The 24,396-nt window shown below is 33.0% G+C and overlaps 2 protein-coding genes across 5 annotated transcripts; both read right to left on the minus strand.

Annotated features, from left to right (window-relative positions):
• Positions 1 to 2,771: 2,771 nt before the first annotated feature.
• On the minus strand, positions 2,772 to 8,112 carry LOC124838838 (E3 ubiquitin-protein ligase XBAT33). Of its 2 annotated transcripts, XM_088097520.1 has the most exons (11): positions 7,949 to 8,112; positions 7,585 to 7,864; positions 7,397 to 7,456; positions 6,946 to 7,017; positions 6,555 to 6,739; positions 5,987 to 6,147; positions 5,830 to 5,888; positions 5,704 to 5,750; positions 5,478 to 5,621; positions 4,339 to 4,430; positions 2,772 to 4,013 (listed from the first exon to the last, which is right to left on the minus strand). In XM_088097520.1, the coding sequence occupies exons 2-11, from the start codon at positions 7,759 to 7,761 to the stop codon at positions 3,472 to 3,474; spliced, it is 1,539 nt and encodes a 512-aa protein (XP_087953646.1). In that variant the 5' UTR covers positions 7,762 to 7,864; positions 7,949 to 8,112; the 3' UTR covers positions 2,772 to 3,471. The 2 variants fall into 2 exon arrangements, with proteins under 2 accessions (XP_087953646.1, XP_047170488.1); XM_047314532.2 differs by having other exon boundaries at positions 7,585 to 8,112.
• Positions 8,113 to 17,336: 9,224 nt separating this feature from the next.
• Positions 17,337 to 23,482, minus strand: LOC124838839 (homeobox-leucine zipper protein HDG1-like). 3 transcript variants are annotated; one of them, XM_047314535.2, is made up of 9 exons: positions 23,309 to 23,482; positions 21,664 to 21,881; positions 21,420 to 21,537; positions 20,631 to 21,320; positions 20,306 to 20,407; positions 20,015 to 20,227; positions 18,689 to 18,863; positions 18,214 to 18,581; positions 17,337 to 18,143 (listed from the first exon to the last, which is right to left on the minus strand). In XM_047314535.2, the coding sequence occupies exons 2-9, from the start codon at positions 21,870 to 21,872 to the stop codon at positions 17,763 to 17,765; spliced, it is 2,256 nt and encodes a 751-aa protein (XP_047170491.1). In that variant the 5' UTR covers positions 21,873 to 21,881; positions 23,309 to 23,482; the 3' UTR covers positions 17,337 to 17,762. The 3 variants fall into 3 exon arrangements, with proteins under 3 accessions (XP_047170491.1, XP_087952750.1, XP_047170489.1); XM_088096624.1 differs by lacking the exon at positions 23,309 to 23,482 and adding an exon at positions 22,988 to 23,109; XM_047314533.2 differs by lacking the exon at positions 23,309 to 23,482 and adding an exon at positions 22,015 to 22,948.
• Between the last annotated feature and the right edge of the window lie 914 nt (positions 23,483 to 24,396).

The raw sequence follows: 24,396 nt of genomic DNA on the forward strand, positions 1-24,396 counted from the left end.
GCCACCCTAAGAAGTAGAAGCTACGCCGCACTGCTGTCGGAAAGTCGATGGCACCGCACTTATTATTTTATTTTGTCATCAAGTTATTGTAAATTGCAACCGTACCACCGCTATTACTATATGCACCGCTTCCTACCATTTCATTATTTTCCCTATCTTTTTCATTAATCATCAACCTACATCATACGATGCAATCATCATTTCATCATTTTTACTCACCACTCATTATTATTCTTCATTTTACACACCACTAAATCAACCTTCTTCCATCATTTTTTCTTGTACTTTTTAAATTAAGGAAACTAGCCACATTGATTAATCTAATCATCAATATTATAGAATTAATATTTATGTTAAAAAAATTGTATAATCTAATAAGTTAAGTGAGGATGATATTTATGACACTTCTTGTTTCATTTTACTCGCCCATGAGTGTAACGTGTAAGATGAATAAATCAATTAATATATTCATTTACATAAATAATGGCCCTCTATTTCATTAATACACTTCACAAAAAATCATCCGAAATTGAATGATATCCATAAAACATATAAAACAACTACTTCTTTCTACATAGTTTATACTTTAAAAAATAAATTGGTGTGATAAATATCTTTTCCTTGATAAGACTTTTCTTATCAGGATAGCTAAAAATATTGTTGATCATTTAAATTTTCTGATCAAATATAAATAAGAATGTTTCTAAACTAATTAGTATTTTCTTCGTTTCCTAAATAAAAAATTGTAACATGACAGAAATAGGACAAACTGAAACAAAATAAAACACAACCATCGAGGTAATAATATCAATATAATATTGTACAATACATTCATGATTATGACAGACGTATGACAGGTAAAACGACAAAAATAAAAATGAATAATATGATATAGTACATTTTTGATCAATGAAAAAAGAAATACAAATTATTTAGTTAAAAAAAATATTTTTAGCTTTTCGTTTTCTTAAATATGAACTATAAGAATGCTATTTTCTGTTCTTAATTATTTTTCTTGTATAAAAAATGTAAAATGAAATAAACTGTTTAACTATTTTTCAGGTAGATAGTTGAAAATAAGAAATAAAGAGAAAAAGGAAACATGTCGTGGTCAAAAAGAAAGAAAGAAATGAATTTTTAAATAAGAAGAGTTTGACATTTGTGATGTAGAGAAGAGGAAAAGCAAAAAGGAGTGAATGTGAGATTTGACCATCAACAAAAGTTTCAAAGAAAAAGTTGACTGCTCATAGAAACATGTGATGCGAGTGAAGTGTTAATAATTACCTAACAATTACTAGACTCGATTATTTAATAGAGAAGCATGGTTACTTAACAATCATCTTCAAACCTTCTAATATCTACTGCAACACTACCTTTTAGGAACAACAAAATTATTATCATATTTTGGATAAAGACATTTAATTTTTTTTTCTCTCTTCTTTTCAAATTTTACTGGTTTTATTTTTACTGTTTTTTTTTCTATCGTATTCTATGTTACACTAATTATGATATTTTAAAATATATTAAAAACAGTGTAACTTGAAAGTATAACAGAGAAACGGCGAAAAACAAATAGAGAATTAAACACTAATATTTATACAAAAATTCAAAATAATTAGGAGAAGGTGAAAATGGAAAACTTGTGGATATTGACAGCAACGGGGATAAAGGTGGGAGATGAGGAAGTGGACTGCTAGGCAGGTTTTAGGAAAGAGAAATATTATCAGCACATTCTCTTATATATTATTAATTTTTTACTAATAATTATTAAACATTATAATTTCTTTAAAATTTTATTTCTATTCAATTATCAGCTCTCATAACTTTGCATTTTTTAATTAATAATAAAATAATTATTAGCTTTAATAAAAACCAAATGAAAGAGTGAAAGGGTAAAGGAAAAGCAAAATTCACAAAAAGAAGAAAAAAGTGCAAAGGGTCCAGATTTTGATTTTTTATTTGGACCTGACAATTCTTAAGTTTCAAAATTGTCATAATATCTTGCAGTTCAGAATACAGACCGTTATTTTCTACATCCCATCAAATTTCTTTCTTGATGCAATAAGAAAAACTTTAAAAAATTTCTTTCGTGATTGGAAGGGGTGATTACTTTTCGAAGAAATATCAGAATTGTTTATAGTATTCCAATATATTTTTGATGCTGAAAGAAATATGACAGGATGCAGGAAGCAATAGCCATAATCAATCATCATGTTTTTTTTGTTTGTATGTGGAAATTTTTTGTTTTCTCACTACATTGTTGATTACGCTTTTATTACTTGTTTGAAGTTATTTTTGTTAATGAGAAGAGGAAAATAAATATTTCTGTTTCTTATGTATTTTAAAATAAGGTATTTCATCATTGTTAAGGGAATTAATCTCTTTATATTTTAAATTCTTTACTTGTCGTGAGAAAGAAGTAAATATGTGATGTTCTCATGGGGATGAAAGTCGTTGCCTACAAAATAATATCTATTTCCATTTATATCTTTCTCATTTTCTTTTATTGAAATAATATTATTTTAAGGGTTTATATTTATTATTATTGACGATTAGAAAAGCATAAAAGCATAATGTGTAAAGTAAAATGAGGAAATGCGTTTGGAGAGGTGCAACACAAACAAAATTTCCTTAGTTAAAAACCGGTCTCCTTTTCTAGCACTATACGTATTTAGGCATTAGAACATTAACTAATAAGCGTTGCATGGTGTATTATGTGTCATTATACAACACCAGATTTGTGGAACCATGATATCTTAACAAGAAGCAACTACGAACAAATTCTTAAAAAATGGACCAACTAAGATCATAACATAGCCAAACTTAGGGGCAAGTCACAAGTAGACAATACTGTTAATAGTTATAGTTTGACTCAAATAAGACGATCCCATAAAAAACTTGCACCACTCTATTAAAATGCCCTTTACAGAAGCCAATATGGCATGCTTTAATCACTATTTCAGCAGCTCCATATCAACTCCACAGAAACAGGTTTTCATAACTGTATCAGCAGGTTTCAGTCCCCAACTTCGGTGTCTGTAAACCTATGAAATTCGTCTCAAACATAATATACAGATGCTCCAAACGTGATACATGCTATAAAAAGCGTACGGTATTCCTTTCCCCCTTAATAGAAACTATTTCTTTTTCGGTAAGATGAAATCCAATTACAATAAATCACAATAACAATCTTACGAAACCGAAAGTAATTACACATACTCTCTAAATATCAGAAAAGAACATATCCAGAGGGTGGCTGTGTTGCTGAAACACCAGAACTGTATCTATCACCTATAGCATAGAGCCTATGCAGCCAAGCAGATCTGCAGAGCAGTTTTTTTCTCCTAGAGATATCCCGAGTTCCACCTTTGGAGGTTGGTTACTGAGGCAACTGTGGATTGCTGTGTTGATCTAAGTGTACCATACCATCTATCCACAACACAAGAGTGGGTCATACAAACACCATACGAGTCAAGCATTTATCTCTGAATTGCATTGGTGCTCCCTGCTGCAACTTCTTCTACCCCAAAACATGCTAGAGCAAGTTGTTTTATCCAATCTTGGCCCTTCAATTTTATCCTGATCCACTGTTGATGCTTGAGAGTGATGAGGTGATTCATCTCGTGTTTCTACTTCTCGGGGTTCAAATGATGGACATGGACCATCATTGCAGGTACATAGGGGAATTGCCATAGATGGGAATGGACTACAAGTGACGGGGCAGAGTATTTCTGATGGAACAGAAGCTACACGATTTCTTCCAATCTCAGGTGTCTGAGAGATGGATGGCTGATCTAGGTCACGTGGATGTAGCATGCAAGGGGTACACAGGCCCAAAGACACGTGTAACTTATTTTCTTTTGCTTGGGAACCTGGTAACTTGACAAAAGAGACAACTGCATGTCTACAAAGAGGGCAGGGGATAGAGCCCGGAGGGCCAACCATTTCAGAAGAAACATTGTTTGTTGAACAAAGATAAAGCGCACATCTTACACAAAGCTCATGCCCACATCCTGCAAGTATGATCTAATGGTATCACTTAAGCTGTTGTTCAAAAGTGAATCTAATACCAGAATCTTGAAAAATTGTCAAGGAAAAAGGAAGAAAATATGGTGTCAGAGGATGAGAATCTGCTATACACACAGGTATGGCAGCTTATTATACTCTGAATGATATTTCTGACTGTATTTTTTGGGTTCTGGAAAGTAGTCCTTACTTCCTCGCATAATCAATGTCTTAGGAATTAGGAACTAGGTCCACTTTTAACTGATACAGTTCATTAGATGTTTACAAACAGAAGGCATGCAACATATACTCAAAAGATAAAGAATGTAGTACCTTCAGCAGCCACGGAACAAGGTCTCTCCAGACATACAGCACAAAAGTCAATCTCGTCAGAGGAGGTTGTAGATGATTGTAATCCATACTCTCTGCAGTTATTTTAAATCAATCTTAGCCATTTTTCATTATAGGATCCAGTCTTCCCCTACTGTTAGTATTTAACTACAAAAATATCGTTGAGCTAACATATAAATTAACTAATCTGTCATTCTAGGTTAGACAACAATTTAGATTTAGTTGCAGCATATTTCATAAATAAATTTTGCTGTAAAGGCAACATAAAATTTACTTTCAAAATATTGGTTCATGTCAATAGACATTTCAAATTTTCATTACACTTGCATATTTTTATATTATCAATCAAACTAGAAGGTGCATCAAATGCCAACAATAGCAGTCTACACAGTTCTGATGTAATATTCAACTTCCCATAATTACGCTCATTTGCATTGCATTACTGTTCAAAATTCACCCGAATGAACTATTTAGATTACTTAACCAAATTCCCTTGTCATTTACATTATATAGCCATTCCAACATTCTTTTATTTCCAAATACTTCCATGGAAACCTTCAATTTCCATTTCAATAGAAATCCCTATGCTAACCACGTAGAAATCTATAGAGTTATTTTCTCCGTGCAATTTTTAGAATCTAAATCCTTTCCCTTCAACATTTATTACCCCTGACTTCATTCGTTTATTATTTTTAATGATAATACGAGAATCTAAAGTTTCTTGGGTATTTACAGAGTTCAAAATTGACATTTGACGGAGAAACCGATCGAAGGGCAAATATAGATGTCCATTCATAATTTCAAATGGTCGAGGAAATTAAAAAGGCATGGTTTCTCTTTATTTAATCTTACAAAGTGAACCAAAGTTTAACGAAGGTTGTCTTGTAATATATAATTCATTTTTTAATTATGTGTAAATTAAGGGTCCAAACTGATGGGTCACAAGTTCTCCTTTTCTTATCTAAATGAGGGATGATCAAAGATATACGAGCCTACTTGCATGCCTTACCTAAATTACTTTACTTTTTTTTTCAATGGAATTATGGTCCCAAATAATCTGCAAAAGATCTACACAGAAACACAGTTGGTTGGAGAAACAGAAACAGATGATTGCAAAATACCTAGCTATGTTGAGCACACTCATGAGAGGCAAGGACAAGTAGTTTGAATGAGAGAATGTAGGTACTGTGGTATCAGAACTGGGTGCCAGTAATTGTTCAAGCCAATGACGGCCCCACATCCTAGCAATATCAAGAGGAAGCCACCTAGGGGGAAAAGGTCCAAATTTGTATCAGTATGATATCAAGCAAGTGAAAGTTTGCACTGAATAACATTTATATATCTTACCCATTGCAATTTAAAGCCATCCGACTTGCACCTCGTGCAACAAGGATCTGAAAAGAATAACATCAGTTCCAGTTTCAAAGGAAAAGACACTGGGAATATTGAAATCAAAGCTAAATCAAATCTTGCCTGACAGCATTTTAAGTTGCCTCCACAAGCAGCATAATGCAAAGGAGAACTTCCAGCCCCTGGATCAAATCACGTTAGTTATGTTGAAAGGGAGGGGTAGAGGGTGGGGGGGAGAACGACCATAAGAGATATTAAGCACATTATATAAAAGACATACCGATTAAATCCATTGATGTTCCGTAATGAAATGTCACAGCAGACACATTGGCGTTAAGATCAAGCAGAAGTTGTACACAATCAAAGTATCCATTTAACGCGGCCATGTGAAGGGCAGTTATACCACCATCAGCAGTCTTATTTACAAACTTGGACAGGGCACTGCACTGGAATAAAGTAAATAAATTGCAAGAATATAACAAACCTAAAAGAAAACTCTCGTAGAGTAAGGCCTTAAATCACTCATAACAGCAAGCACCAAACAAAATATCATTTTCATCATTCCCCCAATAAAATTATGCATAGTTTTTACAACTAATTTTTTGTCTAAGATATGTTTATTCATGTGGAACTAATCATGTACTTGCATAAGAAAGACACTTGAGAGAAAAATCAAAGTAACTAAAAAAATGAAATATGCAAAGAAAATTTAAATAAAAGCATATTACATACTGTCAAAACATACCAGTCATTAAACCCTATTAGTCAAATGGAAATTATAACATACAAAATTCACTACAATGACATGTTGTTATGGGAAATAAATAATAATGAAAAGGAAACAGTACCTATGCTCATGTTTTCCTTTCACATTTGATCCACCATCCTTGTCAATATTTGTGCAAGCATGTATAGCTTGATAAGGTGCACTTGGTACAAAGTCAGCCACAACAAGTCTAATACATCTTACATGCCCATGCACAGCTGCAAAGTGAAGAGCTGTCCTCCCACTAAGATAATCAGCCCTCAAAACCTGTTATTTAATAGACAACAACCCAATGATTTTGAAATCAACGTTTACCATGTAAAAAGAGGTAAATACAAACAAACAAAGCAATCAAGTCCCACTTAGCAGGTAGTATCTTAAAAAACCCCAATTCCTAGCTATCACATAAATACGAAACATATGGTGAAACCTAGAAAGTTCAAACGGGGAAAATAAAATAAAATCGGACTCACATTGCATCTGAAGAGTAGAAGTGTCTGTACAACTTCCCAGTGCCCATATCTACAAGCTTGCATCAAGGCGGTCTTCAAATCAAGAACCAAGGTAAAACATACTATCAAATTAGTAAAGATATACATGTACGCACATATAGGGAGGGTGAACATATCCAAAGAAATTTTGTTAAACAGCTTAAAGTTCTCATTCTTCTATTGCATTGACACCAGATCAATCGATGTAATTGCTTATTACAATGAACACTCTAAATATGCTTCCTTACAGACAGCAACTCGCCTCACCGAACAGAATCCTACGCGAAATGAAAAAATGGAATACTCCAATATCGAAAAATTCAACTCTAAACTAAGTATAACCATCTCACCAATCTGTAATCACATGATGTGTTTTTATTTAATGTTTGTTCGCAAATAAAACCCGATATTCATAAAATTAAGAAAATCTCACCTGGCCACAATAATTTCTGGAATTCACATCAGCTCCATTCTCCAGCAGCAATGCCACAATCTAACGGTACCCCAACAGAGAAAAATAAACAAATAAATAAAGAGAAAACAAAATTCAATAAATAAATAAATAAAATTAAAAGGGTTACGTTAGATTGGATATGTTTGTGGATAGTGAAGCTAAGAGACCTCGTTGTGGCCTTTGGCTGCTGCAAAATGAAGAGGGGAATTGAGGCCACCGAATGTTGAATACTTGGCGAGACAGGGGTTGCAGTTCAAAAGCATCTTCGCCTCCACCAAGTCGCCGTCCCTCGCCGCCGACACCAGCCTCTCGCCGGAGGCCGAACACCCGAAGGAATTTCCCATCTCTCAACCAACACGCAACGTTTCAGTATGCTGACGTGTAAGGTTCAACCAACTTGGGTTGTGTTGTGGTCGCTGTTGTGTTGGTGCTTCTTTCTTGTTCTTGCTTTTGTCTCAAAACACATATCAGCAAAAAATAAATAAATTAACCTTAAAGTTTGCAATCAATACGCTTGCCACTAAACTTTACCTTCTCTTCCTCTCTGCTTTTCTCTCACATTGTTGGATCCACAACCACCTTTTTCTTTTCCATTTTTTCTTTATCCAAATTAATATAAATGGACACTTCCTCAATTAGAAAATTGAAATCTATCACCAAATGGTTAATTAGTTTGATCAGAGTAAACAAAGTTTACTGATATTGTTTCTCCGCAAACAATAAAATCAAAGTTTTTTTTAATTGTATTTGTTAGAGAGTTATAGTTTCTGGGGTCTTAAAGTGGGTAGCCCATCACACTCATAAATCATAATATATGACCCTTTTCTGTGCTCAATCATTTTTTTTTCTTTATTCTCATTGCTTTCATTTTCCAAAAGAATTATCTTCCCGGCTTAAATGGGTGGGTCAATTTAAAGGTATAAGGATTTGTGTCATTTGAATAGTGTGAAATTAACATCTATCGTCTTCCTTCACAAGCTTAATTATTACTATTATTATCTAAGAACTACTTATGCCAAGCAATTAGAAAGTTGTGTAATAATCACATTTGAATGTTCTGTCCGATTTCTAAATATTTGAACCTAACCCAGATATTTATTATTCAATTATGCCACTTTCTTTTTCTTTTTGTTTTTTAAGAATTGATAGCATTAGGCAAAAAGTGAGCAGAGAAAACACAGGCTTTGCCAGAAAGATTTCTTGTCTTGCATGTATTTTATTTGTTTCAGAAGCTATAAGTAAAAAGGAAAGTGTCTCTTAAAGAAAGATGGTATGAAAGCTGCTAAAACTTCACACGCTTTAATAATTTGAAATAACAATAGACGATCTGATTTGTCCATAATATATGACATTCGGACCAATTCCCCATCTTCTAATAAATATTCCATACATTTCCATTTCGAAACAGATTTCTAAAATACATAATTCAACTGTTAAATTTAAATTTCTCACAGTATATCAAATTTACATAACCTCACCTAATTTAGAAACAACTTTTATTTCATAGTATCATTTTATTTTATGGTATGGAAACATCATCTTAAGAGGTATTATCACTATAATCATGATATATATATATATATATATATATATATATATATATATATATATATATATATATTACATTTTTTAGTTTTTTCAATAAATTTATCTCTTTATAAGTAATTATAATATATTCATATAAAAAGAAATTTAAATAAAGTAGAAGACATATTTATGATTTTTTAGTCATCTCTATAAATTATTTTTTTATATTATTATTTATTTTCACATAGCACGTGGTCATTATACTTACGTGAGGAACAACAATAGCACTGAAACAGAGAGAAAATAAATTTTAAAATCTCACATATATGCATATAATAAAAGAGAATATATACATTTTCATAATTTATGTAAGTCGTTTAAATAGTATTTATACATTTTTGTGATAAACACTTCATAAATATATTAAACACAAAATTTAGAACTCATACATAAATACATATCAAATATCATGTAACTAAAAATTATTAACTCTTTTACACGGATTAGAAAATCTCTTACCAAAATATTACTCTTAACAATTTTACTTTTCATAAGATATTTTAACTACACAAAAAAATCTCAATTAAATATTTAATCAAATTCTCATCATCACAAATAAACAAATATTCATATTGAGTTATTATAAGTAGTTTACGTAGACTGCAAAAACAATATACAATTCAAAATGCTAAATTAGTTTTAAAAGGAATAATATGCAACTCAAAATACTAAACTAATTTTAAAAGGGGTAAAAGGTATTAATTTTTTAGGCAGTTTAAAGAACGAATAAATAGATTTATTTGCCCATATTCTTCACGATATCCGCAGTAGCAATATTGGACTGATTCCAATGGTTAAACACCTGTGAGCGATGTTTTTTATAAAGGGAAATCGTTTTGGAATAAGTCTATTTTCATGTACTTTCTCTATGAATTTCAGTGGAAATGTAAAGCTCATTCTATTTCTTAATTTTAATATATATATATATATACATACACACAACCTTCATACTCATTCAGATAAATAAATACACAATTTAAAACTAAATAAGCTTCTTCTTTTTCTTTATTGGAAAAAAAATTGTCCCAAGACCAACTGAAATTTCCATTTTAAATTTGATGTGAGCAACACAATTTTCCTTGAACAAAAATAGTCCGGAGAGCAATTCTACTCCTAATTCTTTTTTTAACAATATAAATATTACTTGAAGAGCAACACAAATCAATATTTTTCAATAATCTACTATATCAAAATCATAATTAATATATCAAAAGTATCACAATCACATATCTACGCACTTCCAAAACATACAAGTTCAACTATTATCATAAAAAATAACATCTCTACTTAAAATATATTATTGTTATTGTTAAATATAGTGAAAATTATTTATGGGATTAATCTCCCTTGTCTTAAACACACATAGGATTATCTATTTATAATAGAAGAAATATGGGCTAAGCCCAAAATACAAATAAAAAATAATAACAAACTAACTGAAAGATAAAAGATAAAGATAAAATATATAATATTTTTAACCGTTATCAAATTATATTTAGACAATTCAGATGTTTTGTCCTAGAGTGTTATCATAAATAAAACTTCACTTTTACAACTTTGTCTAGCTTAAGCTCCCAAATTTTAATACCCTATCATATACATGAAATACTCTTATAAACAATCTAAATGTATTATCATCTTTATGGACTAACAAAGTTCATCTTTATCCCACGAACTCTACGAATAAAGTTCTATATATAATATACAAACGACCATACAAAGGAATGTAATAAGAAAAAAGTCACTCCCGTACGACTTTTAGTTAAATGATAGAATTCTACACTCTATTACAGTATCTAAATTAGATTCATTTTGAGAAAATAGTAAACTACTATTTCAAAAAGAATTAATGAATAACTGTTACTTGAAACGTGTAATAGAATCCTGTTATTTAGCCAATATTCTAAAGATATTTGTCTATATGTTTCTCTTACAATTCATACAAACTAATTTTTTCAATATCTTTTTGAAATACAACCACTCGATGGTTCCTTTCATTAAACACAAAAAGTTAATACATATTTTAAATTTTAATATTTATTTATGTTTATCATCATTATCACATTATCATTTTCTATATTATTAATAGGAAGAATTTGATTCATAATTATTCTTTTATAAAAATTCCTACACTTTCGTCATTTATTATTATAACTATTTTTTTAAACTTAACTATAAAAAGAAAAATTACTTATAATAAAATTATTTTTTTATAATAATTTTTATGAACATATTTTTATAATTTTAATAATACTATTTATTTTAATAAATATTATGATATTTTTTTATTATCATAAAAGATGGAAACACGTGTTTCATTTATAACTATATTTTATATAGAATTTCTTAAGCGCGTGTGGGGATATCTTGTAAGTGTGTCTGATAAAAGAAGATGAGATCTGGTACTCCAAGGACCACACAAGAAGCATGGTCTTTGGATCCCACGGAACACGTGCCGGTGACATGTGGGGCTACGTTGACTTAGAAAAGAGAAAGTTGAGGTGTTGAAAATTCCTTATCTGCTTTGCTTTTTAATGCAATATTAATTTAAGTGGAGCCTGTTAAAAAAAAATCAACCACAAACATAACAAGAAATATTTTTCAGCATTTTAAATGCTAACATGATTGATATAAGTGATGGTAATAAAATAGTTTGGAATTTGCCAAATAAAATGTAAACACAAGACTTTCAATACTATGACAAAACGAATGTGAACATTTTTAATTCAATTTGATTTTAAGTTCAAACTTAAACCACTAAAGGTCTCAAACATTTTTAATTCAATTCTATTATTTTTGTTCCACAGTAAGTATTACTCCATTTTATAGCTTTTGTATTATATTTTTCCCACCAAAGAACTTCTCTTCAAAGGCGTGAGTCATACCTAAAAAACCTAACCATGATATGGCCTAAATATTTAGTCATGCCTAATCATGTTAGTTAATATATAATTAATTAAGCATTAAAGAAATAGAAGATATTTTAGCAATGGCTGATTTTGGTGTTCTTGTTAGGTTTGGTGACCTCACCAATTCTCCAAAAGAAGATTCTTGAAAGAAAATATGGCGTCTTCTTTTGAAAAAACATTCGAATATTAGTTGTTTCCCATCAATGAACAAACATGTCACTCCACACATACACCAATCACGTATGTAATCTCTTCTTATTTAACTCATAATGGCAAAAAAAGAAGAAGGTGATTGCTGTTTTGTGGCTTACGTAACCAAACAAATCCACATGTTGCGATGTTATTAGAGTTTGGTTAAATCACGATAGTTGTTGGATTAGTAAAAAAGACTATTCCCTCCTAATTAACGGCACCCTTATTACGTCTTACAAAGTAATTTCGATGTTAAACAATGATTTAGAGCTATTATTAAGAGTGGCTTTTACGTTTTATAATAATAAAACTACATAATAATTACAGCGACATTTTACAAAAATTATTTTGTTTGATGAACTGTTTAAAATAGTTTTCTTTTATTCGTGATTTTTTTTATATCCACAAGTAAACACGAGGGAATCTCTAATTTTTTTAAAACGGCAACAAATGGGCAAAAAAGGTCCTATCGCATTTTAATTTTAGTTTAAATGAGTGACCTTTAAATTGAATTGCTGACTTGAAACTATTTAAAAAAATAAATGATAAGATATGAATTACTTTAGAAAGTTAATTTGAATAATTATTTTTTAGTTTAATTTTTTAAAATAAGATTATTCATAAAAATAAATTTGTAAGCTATAACTTATGAAATTGAAAATTATACTTTAAAATAACATGTTTATTAATAATAGTTGAAGCACTATAAAAATATTTTGAAATGGTTCAATTTGATTCTATACAGTCAAGATTTTAATTAAATGAATGAAACCCGTAGAAGAAATATATTTTGAGGATTTATGAGTATTATAACCTTAAGCCTGATGATATTTGGGTTGAATAAGTACGATAAAATCGAACCTTATCTCAAGGATTTTACCCTAAGATGCATGTGATCAAGCTATTACCTCAAAATTAGTTCAAATAGAGTTTCGTAACATCCAAGGTTTTACATTAGTAATTAGATGATATAACTGAAAAGATGATTTTATTAATTTAAGAATGTTATGAGTATAGTTGGAACAAGACTTTTGAAAAACACAAGTGTGAACTATATTCAAGTTAATCGTTCACACGCATCTTCACTTCGTATGAACACAATTGTGATGTCCCTGTGAATAAGTTCTTCAACGAGTCTTTTCGTACGAACTCAGTAGTTGGTATGAGGGAGTAACAATCACGGAAACGTTGATATTTCCCAACCTACTTTTGCCTACTAGGAAGTTTTTTTCTCCTGCATGATTCTATGAGAAAAGGGAATGCATATTTTTCTGCTATCTCAACGACTACATAGTGCTCAGCAAATGGGTGTTGAAGAATACACTACTTAAATTCTAAAAGCTTATATTTTATCCTGACTTACGAAAAAAATAATTTTAAACTGTATTCTAAGACATGATTTATGTCGGTTTAATTCGAGTTTAAAGAGCATTGAACTCCGCTATACATTTCACGCATTCTTCATATAGTGGCTTACGTTTGAAATTAAAAATAACCACATATTTAATTGATACCATATAAAAATATACAGTTCAAACAATAAATAGCATCATAAAATGGACTCTGAGAAAAAAGACGTAGATGGGAGTGGGTAGTGTATATAGAAAAAGTTATAACAGTAAGATGTATCAGATGCCAAAGCAGGCCACAACTATAAGCCCAGTCCGAGTAATTTTGTGGGGTATATATTCAGGATGCATGTAATGCAATCTGCATTGTCATATAGTTTTATTTTTCACTAAAATTTTGTACTTGTAAGAATCCCGCAAATACTTGACTGTTATCAACGTGATGTCCTTTCTCCTGTGAAGAGTTTGCACCCTTAAATCAGTAATAAATCATGAATGTAAACTTTTTATGCAGACAAAAAGATTGTTCTACCAAGTTTGATGGTACGAAAAGATATCATGGACAAATGTATCAGAACAGAACACTAATGAAGATTAAGATCGACTTTATGTAATCCGATACAGTAGAATATCGAAATTAACATTATGATGATATCATAGGAGTAATGTTTAGGCGCAATGGAATATTACCTGACACTGAGAGTAGGCAATGGAAGATGATGATGATGATGATGAAGCGTAAAAGTCTTACAATGAATTGAAAACACAAAGCACACGGGGTAGCTGGGTTTAAGATGACAGGTAAGTGCATTTAAGGATCATAATATCTCAGCGCCCCAACAAATAAAGCTATGGTTCCATCCTTTGAATGCTAACCTTCAACTTGTTGCAGATTATATGGTCCACATAAAAGACATGACACGAGACTTTTCAAAGCCCAATCAACCACTCAAACACATTATTTGTTGCAGATGGAAACTTGATGCCCCTTCCATGGGTTACCATTGACTTCCAACAACATGTCAGTGACACTGTGGGAAAACCATTAATACTCTTATCTCAAATGGGAAAAATTATTCAGCAAGGGTAGTGAATAGTGATCATTTCAAACAGTTCACTCTTTCATCTCTGTCTAATGGGACACATTTTTATTTTCTCTACCTGTGAAGCCATCTACCCATAATCAAATCTTCCACACTTCAATTTCTGACGTCGTCATTGCTATGCCATCACTCCAAACAAGTCCCAACTTAAGACTGTACTAAGCCAAAAGCTTCTCATTTAAATGGAAAACTCATAAAGCCTTCTGTTACTCTATCTAACCCAAAATAACAAAACCTAAATAAGTCTTGATTATGTTTTTGTTTTGCCAATTACACTAAAATTTAATCATTTTATTCATGTACAGTGCCTTTATGGGGACTTCAATGTCACAAACAGTTAAATAAGTTTCCTGACGCTGCTAATTCTCCAACCTTCAAAATATTTTAACATCAACCATAGGAGTTACTTGTACTTTGTTTGCCTGCAGTTTTGAATGGGACATCATCAATGTCAAATATGCATGTATGCATCTTTTTGTGATTGTATATATCTCTTAATATATCGAGTTGTACATCACAAGCACTGTTGGTGTGTTCGGTAGGAATTAAAATAGGCTGATGCTAAAAGGAAATTTATTTTAATTTTCAAGGGAATATACGATCATATTATTCATATCATTTCCATTTTCCACCTCTCATATTTTTGGCATATACCGAACTCAACCAATATCATTCAAGAGTGTATCAGTCTGCTACTAGTGAGTTCATCAGATGACAGCTAGCTTTATATACTTGTTGAATCAATTTTACTGTCTCGGCTGGCAAAAGCAGTATCAGTTTGTGCCGACTGAAATAAATATGTCAACCTATCTGGAAGATCGATCAATTTAAACAAGAAAAAGATACCTTTTGACATGACCTAGTGGAATAAACCCTGGTTTTTCTTGACCAAAAAAGCCTGTATTTAAAATTGATTCAGTTATGACTAGGAGGGTTGGTTGTGGTACAGAATTTCCACCCAACATATTTCAGACAATAGTATTTTTTTTTCTTGTATGAAATTGAACACGGTACCAGAGTTCAAATATTAAGCATACAGATGTGTTGTGTTAAGATTATACAATAACGAGAGAGCATTGACAAGTCAATTATAACAGCTGCACTGAAGAAAAAAACCAGACAGCTACTTCTTTGTATGCCTCACTGTTTGCACATTGCATATGACTGCATGAAACAAAATCATGGTTTTGAGCATTGAAATTAATTACCATTCCTTTTTGCCCAGTAATCGTGACCTCTACCCGAAAAAGAAAGTATATTGTGTAGATGCATCTACAAAATTTCATCCAAAGAAACATTTATGACATTGGAACCATGTGGAAAAAAGATATGTACTTTGGATTTGCTGCTAAACTTGGTCGCTGTTTACGCTCTGCAGGAATAATCACATAGAAGGGGATTTGGGTAAATAAGCACAAATATATGTGCAATTATTAAATTATATGAATTTTGGTGGTGCATTTATAAATATACATCATGGGCTTGAGCTTTATGTGTATGGAGGCCCTTGTCAAGGAGTAAGAGCAAATACTTGGCCCAAATAAAATGTTGTAAAAGACTACTATTAATTTGGATGATTTTAATTGTTTTAAAATATGGCATTTTTTGTTTTGAAAATTAATACAAAGGTATTCCAATTTTAAATGATGCATCTCATGATTTTTGTTTGTTGAAACCCGAAACCTATAAATATTACTTGGCAAAGATCAAAGTAAAAAGTAGGTTGAATGAATATGAACACCTGTAATTTTGAGTGTAATCTTTCCCTGTATTTTCTATGATCAAACTTCTGATAGATAATTTTTTAGAAAATTAAAAGCATTAAACATGGTTATAGGACGATATTGTAACAAATTGTCTTGTTGAACTGCATGAAAAAATCATTGGTTATAGGATGAGAGTTGCAATGAGTGTCGTAAGCATATACCAATCTCATGAATTGTAATTTATTGAATCAAGAACAACATTAGAATTTTTTCAAACATAAAATAGTGTGAGCTATGTTTATTAAATGTTTGATCTTAGATAAGGAATTCATTTATTGTGAAACTAATAGAGAAAGTTAAACAAGATTAGGAAAAAACATAAAAATGAAAGAAAAAGATAGATAGAATAGTGTAGCGTAAATTAAAGAGTTTTCCTACCATAATGAAAATTTCAAAACCCATAAAAGGCAAGAAAAGAGTTAAAATCTCATAAAAGAAAAATAACTAAAACCTCCTAGAGAAGATATACCAAGTAAAACAAATTTTACTCATCCTCTATCTTTAATAATGGCATTACAAAGCTTATGTGAAACAATTAACTGCTAACTGAATATGCTAAGATATATATGTGTGCAGATTCTAATTGTTTGAGAAAGTATAACATTGACTATCTCCCAATAATTCTCAAGACCAAATAATTGCATTTACCCATATGCTATTTTCCAAGTTTTGTCTTTTACTTCAAGAAGCACATGTGTTTGAAATGTTCATAAAAGTCGAGAACATACGTTTTGACGATATCAATTATCTATTACATAAAATCTTTTTTTTTTAATGTTAATATGTAAAATCATAGACTTTTCATACTTATTTGAAAACATACGACCGTCAAAACCATGCCTTAATATTTAAGTAACATAAAAGTCTGTTGCTGTTCGGTTCATTTTCTACTTATAATAATTCAATCAGAAATAATCTGGTATAGTAAGTTTATCAATTTTTACTAGATGACAATGAAAACACCAGCGGATTGACCCAAATTAATTACACAAAAAGGAAATGAGGAGCCAAAATATGGAAATGTGAAAATGCATTCCGAAGTAAAATAGACTAGTTCAGCAATTTGCAAGTGTATGGGAGGACACTGGTAATAATAAAATAGAAACACGCACATATTTTTTTTTTATGGAAAGAAGATGGTGAGACTAACTCGCAGGTCAACGAGTCAATACCCGAACCACTATGAGCAGAAAACGCACAGCGGTTAGTGCAGTGCATGCAAAAGCAGCAGAATGAAGTTCCTCCATCGCGGTTCGTTCTTGACTCGAAACCTTCCTTGCGCGACCCTTTCTGCCTCAGCCTCTTCCACTACTCTATATAATTTAAATCCTATACACCCAACCAAATATAAATAATATAACCCCTCCCTCTCCTCAGAACAAAAAAATAATAAGGTAGGTAACTTAACTTCCATTCGCAAAATGCTTCTCTTCTCATCTTTATGCAACTCTCAGAGCACCTTTGATCTTCTGAATGGTGCACGAAATCAGGTTATTCACTGTGTCCACTGACTCTACTGTCAGCTTTGCCGTTGGCAGACTGTTCACCAGAATTTGAAACCCCACCGTCAGAAGGCTTCCGCCGCTGTCTTCTCCTCCTCCACCCTTCTGCATTGTCCCATTGCAAGTGCTGTTGTTGCAGTGACCATCGGGGACAATGGCGAAGCCTGAAGGCAAGAGTGCAACGTATGCAGAATCTCCCCCACTCATTACCACGTTCAGTGATTGCACGTCAACTGGCGCATATACCACCACCGAGCACGACGCGTCCATCCATGTCTCTTGCAGAATCAGCATGCTGCTATCGTTCGCATTAACAGCCTGCAAATGAGACACCGTCCAGTTATATCAACAACAAAAACCAACGTGTGTGCCTGACAAAACAACTTACGTTGGCACGGAGAAGAGAAACACAGTTTCCATGTCCTTGTCCTTTGGCAATATGTACCATCTCCTGCATCGGTCCACCATTGGACAAGATGTCCCACTCACTTCTCAGCCGTTCATCACGCAGAAAATCAAACACCCTTTGCCGTGACACTGGCATCCAAACAGAAGTTGCAGCACTGAGTACGATCCCCGGAGGCTCACCGGGGTCATCCACGTTTTTCCTAGTCATCACCTTCATGTCATCACCGAGAGTCCCAATGTGAAGCATGTCCCACTTGCGAGCAGACGAAGCACAAACCCCCGAACAGAAGTTACTAGTCATGCGTTGTGCCAATTTCAACATGCTCCTCCGACCAGCTTGGCTCAATGCTGCAAAACCATAGTGCCAAAGTTTACACAATGATACTGTGACATCATTACATTACATTACAGTACATGAGATAAAAGGGTAAACAAAATGTGGCATGCATGTGCACCTGTGTGATCATCACTTGAAATGGAAGACGACATGAGGATAGCCAAGCATTCACACTGCCTCTGGAGAGTGGCGATCCATCTATGAGCACCAAATCCAACACCAGAACTAAGCAATGGGCGATAAAGTTGGTGAACACCACTCTCATCATACTCCCAATGCTCAAGCCAAGTAACCTACAAACAGTGCAACTTATCTTCTATCAAACCCAAAAAAATATATATTTTTTTTAAAACTAGCAGAGGTTCTGTCATATAAAGATTCCCAAGGCAATGTAGTAAATGTTTGCATGCCAGTTGAGGAGCACAAAATAAAAAAATAACAATTTTTCCTTCCTTTATTTTTGTGTTTTAGAATTCAGATGTGCATTGCAATTCATACAAAATACGTTTCTAACTTTTATCCGAACATAACTATAAGAATCAAACTTCTCTGACGTGGTCATGGATAAAATTAGAAGGTTGGGTTATTATTGAATTTACGTAAAACTCCACATAAATAAAAAACGTTTGACATAAAACCCTAGCCTAATTATAAATTAATACCTCAGCTAAGAAGTATATGTAGAGGATTATGTAAAATATAAAAATCGGAGCAGATGTCAACGCCATAGGAGAATCCCAACAAAGTTAGCAGATCATGGAATTTTTTTTAATACTATAAAACCGATATGAATATATTAAAGGGCACGGATTAACACATCACCTGTCAACATTATAATATACGACTGGATCCAGATCATCAATGTCTCGTATGCAGTAAAAAAATAGTTCGTTCTATATCAAAGGAGATAGGAATAGAAGCATCAAGTGTACTTTTTTATACGACAAAGACTGAAGAATCCAAGATTTAAAATTTTCATACACTTATAGATGGTAAAAGATGCGAAACAGAAACGAAGTTTCAAGATATTGCTAAACAATATAAGCCTTGATTCACTATTCTCTAGGAGTAGCACTGGACAAATTAAATACAGACAACAGGAAACCCTTTCACTGAAGTTTCAAGATTATATAGAATTTAACAAAGGAAGCATCTCCCAAATTAAAAAAACTACTCAACGTGACTGATTTCGCAGGCAAAGTTCAACCTTATTCTATTTATATCAGTCAAAACAAAGTTCACTTGACAAAGAAGTCAAGTGAAACTTCTTGCAAAAGTATTACATCAGATATATCAAAACACCCGTTCATTAAAAAAAAGGGAACGAAGATATCATAAACCTTTTTTTAAAACTACGAATGCTATAAAAAAAGCAATAAACAGATTGAAGCAAAGATTAAGAGAAAAGAAAATGGTCTTAAAAAGAACTTAGATCAGCACTTACCTTGGAGTAACCATTGGGCATATCCTGCACAATACAGCCAGAAGGAAGCCTCCTACAGCTCATGAATGGCTGTGCATTAGCAGCATCGTGACCAACATCAATAGAAACATCAACCACAGCCCATACACCTTCTGCATGTTGCTTACAGAACCGGATGAATCTCACTTGGCGAACGGGGACTAGTGGTGAAAGCAATTGTACCTCAGCATGCATCTGAAATGAATAATCCTGGTCATCAGTTCCAGCAATTATTAAGACAAAGTCAAGCATATATACAGCAAAGAAACGCACCACTTGTAGAGCACCATTTCTTGTTCCACCCATGCCATTGGATATAACATCGAGGTTGATAGCTCTAGCAATCATAGAAGGAAACATCTCTGCCCATCGATTCTATTCAAAGAAATAACCAATTAAAATAAGATATTAAACATATTAAACAGGAGGATATCAAAGGTCCATTAATTAAGATCAAAAGCACCAAATCAAAGTGTTATCCTAACAAGTACTACGTTGCTCTGATCCCTGCATCATGGGCAATTCACTCACTACAGAAAACTAAAATTGGTTTAACTTCACTGAAGCCAAGCTCGGAAGTTAATCATCATAGACATACCGCGTCCATCAAAGTTTCCACAAGGGCTAAACTGTTGATGATTACTATCCCAGTTTCTCTTGTAGCTTCGGTTACATAACCAGTGGGTTTTGGACCAATACAAGGAGAAAACAACCTTGCATACTCCTCATGATTAAACACTTCCTTCTCACCATCCAAACTCTTAATCCAAAGAGGGCTCTCTGCCTGAGTCATCTTTAGCAATTCCTCCATAGCAGCCAACGCAAGATCTATAAGCATAGATCTCTCTAGCTGAACTTCGTTTCCCATCAACCCCAATGATGGTCTAATCCCAGGCATTCCAGTTTGAGTGCCCAATACTCCATCTCCCAAGTCAAGTCCCATTGGTAAGGGAGTGCCGAGAGTGCTTGAACCACCAAGCCCACTCCTTCCAATACCAAGTTCCAGACCAGAATTTGAGGTTGGTAGAGCCATGGGACCGGTCATTGATGAGATTGGCTTGCCAAGGAACTTGTTTGCTAAGGCACATATACGGTTCAACTCATCTTTTAGTCGAGCATTCTCAATTCTAATCTGGTGCTCCTCAAATGAAATTTGACCAGGAATCGCTGGCCCACCACAGCTGTTACACACTGGATTTGACATTGCTTCCTTCATCAGACTGTTCTCAGCTCTGAGCTTATCATTCTCCTGTCTAAGCATTATGTTCTCATGGCGTTCCAGTTGGGTCTGATTCAAGGAAAATCACTTCAATTAGCACAATATCTAAATTGAATCGCCAAACTGCATTCAAGTGCAATAATTCTACATTACTGTCCTTAAATTCACCTTCATTTGGGTTCGTCGGTTCTGAAACCAGAACTTGACTTGCTTATTCTCCAACCCAAGCCTCTTACTGAGATCCAACCTTTGCTTCTCATCAGGATGAGGACACTCCTTGAAGAAACTAAAAACCAATAAAATCAAAAACCCAAAAACCACAAACCAATCTTACCACGTAACTCAATTACAGAAGAAAATTAGAAAAAAAAAGTAAATAATTAAAAAGCGACTAAGTTTTATTAAGTCATACGACTCAAGCTCTTGAATTTGGTGAGGAGTATGTCTGTGGTATCTTTTCTTCCTCTGTGGCTGATCATCACCACCGTCCTGATCATCACCAGATACACCATCGAAGTTATCACTTCCAGAGCGGCTTTCATACTCATCATCCCTCATCCTCCCCATCAAACCAGCATCAAAATTTTCCCCAATGAGACCCATCTCACTGGGGCCCTCCATTTTCCTTTGCTGTAGAACATAATAATAGCTTCATCAGCAACGAGAAGGGGGATGAACAATAAGATGCATAAATGAAATTCAATGCCAACAGAGAGAAATAAACAAAAAATAAGAGGTCTGGAGATGGAGACCGAAACCATACATTTGAGTAGGAGAAGGAAGATGAATTTTGCATTGAAGAGGAAATGGATTGAGAAATAATTATCAGTCACAACAACTCTTGCACCCCAAATGCTAACCCTCAAGGCTCAATCCCCACAAAAGATTTTAAAAAATTGGACTGACCCTCTACCTTTTATCTCCCAAAAAATTCTGTGCTTCTCTCCCTCCCACGCTGACTCTCATGTTCTTCTCTCCTTTTGTTTCTATTTTATACCCGAAATTGTCACTATCACTTTTGTCAAGAAGCTTTTTCAGTTTTTTGACTCCTTATTACGCTTAACTTTTTGACCTTTAAACCAGATTGAGCTAAGCACTGACAAGATTGAAATTTTTTTTTTGTGAAAAAGTAGACAAGGCCAAAAAGTTGTTTCCTTGTCGACACCCCTTTCTCTCTCCAGCAGAAAGCCAAAAGGCTATCCTAAAACAGATGGAAAGAGCAAGAAGACAAAGAAAAATCCCCTTCCTTTCTGATCCAAGGTTCACACCTGCATATCATGTCTGCAACCCCAACAGCAGAAATAACACAAAACAGTGACATGAGAAGAAGAACTCTTGTTTTTCTATATTTCACACTTGACCGATTCTTTGTCAGTATAGAGAATTTTGAAAAAGACCCCAGCAAGAAGAAAATCCAAAGAAGTCTAAGCCAAAACGTCCCTCGGGAAAAAAAGAATAAAAAACAAAGATTGAGAATCTTTTCACACAAATATAAAAAAGGACAACAACAAATACAAAAACTTCTCTCATAAGTATCTTATCTCGGTCATATTCACACACCACCCTGACTTTTCAAATGCATCACACCAAACCTAAGCTAAAAAAACCGGTTGACACCACCCCCGTCATTCTCTCTCTTCTCTCTCCACCCCGGCACTGTTGATATAAGTGAGAAACTGAGAAATGGAGAAAGTTAGATGGTATACAAACCAACCATGGTACGGCGAAAACGATACCTTTTAATTTGACAGTGTGCAAAGTAAAAGAGCCAAAAAAACAAACAGAGCCGCTGGGTTCCACAGCCTAGAAAGTTATGATTTCTCTTTTAAATTAAATAATCCAATTCGTGGTTGATAAATTTGACAGCCAGAACATTAAATCTTAAAAGGTTAAAATCTCTTTCTCTTACTGTTTTTTTTTTTCTTAAAGATTGAAACATGCTGCGTCTATTGAGATTAGTGGAAGAGAAAGGGACAGATAAATAAAATAAAATGGTTTATAATTATATAAAATGCCGATTGATTAAGAATTAAAAAAAGAAGATGGAGCTGACTTACAGTGACTATGGGGGTAATGAGAAAGTCAATGGTTTTCTGCACTAAGATAATTGCGTTTTTCCTAAATGAAACAAACCCTTTCGGCTTTTTCTTTGAAATCGAATCCAAGTTAGATTCCAAACCCCTTTGTACCTGTTCCTGTTAATAACATAGCTGCTTCTTCAACCAGATCTTTCTCTCTGGTTACTCTCTGCACACACTTATTATTTTTCTATCTTCAATGTATAGCATACGAGTGTGGGGTCCATGCTAGAAAGAGGGGTTCGTGATGTCCGCCACCAATCACAACTCAACATGGAGCGCGTGCACACGCGTCTGCTTCCGCTATTACTGTTGTCAACTACAATCTACTCGCGTTGTCCTTTTGAATGGTTTTTTTTCCGATGTGTGCCAGTCCACCATAAGACCCGAAACAGCCAATAAGAATGTCAAGGGTTAAGGACTATAATGCCATTTCATTGATACTAAGGCTGTTTCTGGATCCAAGACTATGAATGACTTAGACTTCCTTCGTTTCTCATGAAAAAGTAATGAATATTTGTGAGAAGTTATATATATTTATTCTATAAATAAGAATATCTCTCTTAACAAAAACTTCATCTTCTGTAAATAAGGGAATTATTTTATTTCATATATAGGTTAAGAATCTTCTTTAAAATAAAGAAAAAGTATATTTTCACTACAAATTATGAAAACCGGTAGATAATTGGTAATTTGAGAGATCAAAATAGAGACTATTTGCATTCTCATTTTCATTGTTTTTACTAAATTAAATATCATAATTAATTTTTGCTTTTATTTTAAAATTATTGACGTTACTACTTTTGTTATTTTATTTCCCATAGTGACTATTTTTTATCATAAAAAAGGGAATTTGCTATATTAATTTTTAAAAGTGTTATCTTAAGTTATCTTGTTAGGCAGACTTTTAATTTGTGTAACTCAAATAAAGGAAAAATATTTATGATTGAAAAATGTTTGAGCTAAATGCATGGTAGTATTCTGATTGGGAGTCAATGTTAGAAGATTATTAATTACAAAATTCAAATTGTAAATCAAAGCAACTCAATGAAAATTATTCATAAAGA

The sequence above is a fragment of the Vigna umbellata genome, chromosome 8, assembly GCF_029865625.1.
Source record: "Vigna umbellata cultivar VRB3 chromosome 8, Vumbellata_1.0, whole genome shotgun sequence".
Lineage (NCBI taxonomy): Eukaryota > Viridiplantae > Streptophyta > Magnoliopsida > Fabales > Fabaceae > Vigna > Vigna umbellata.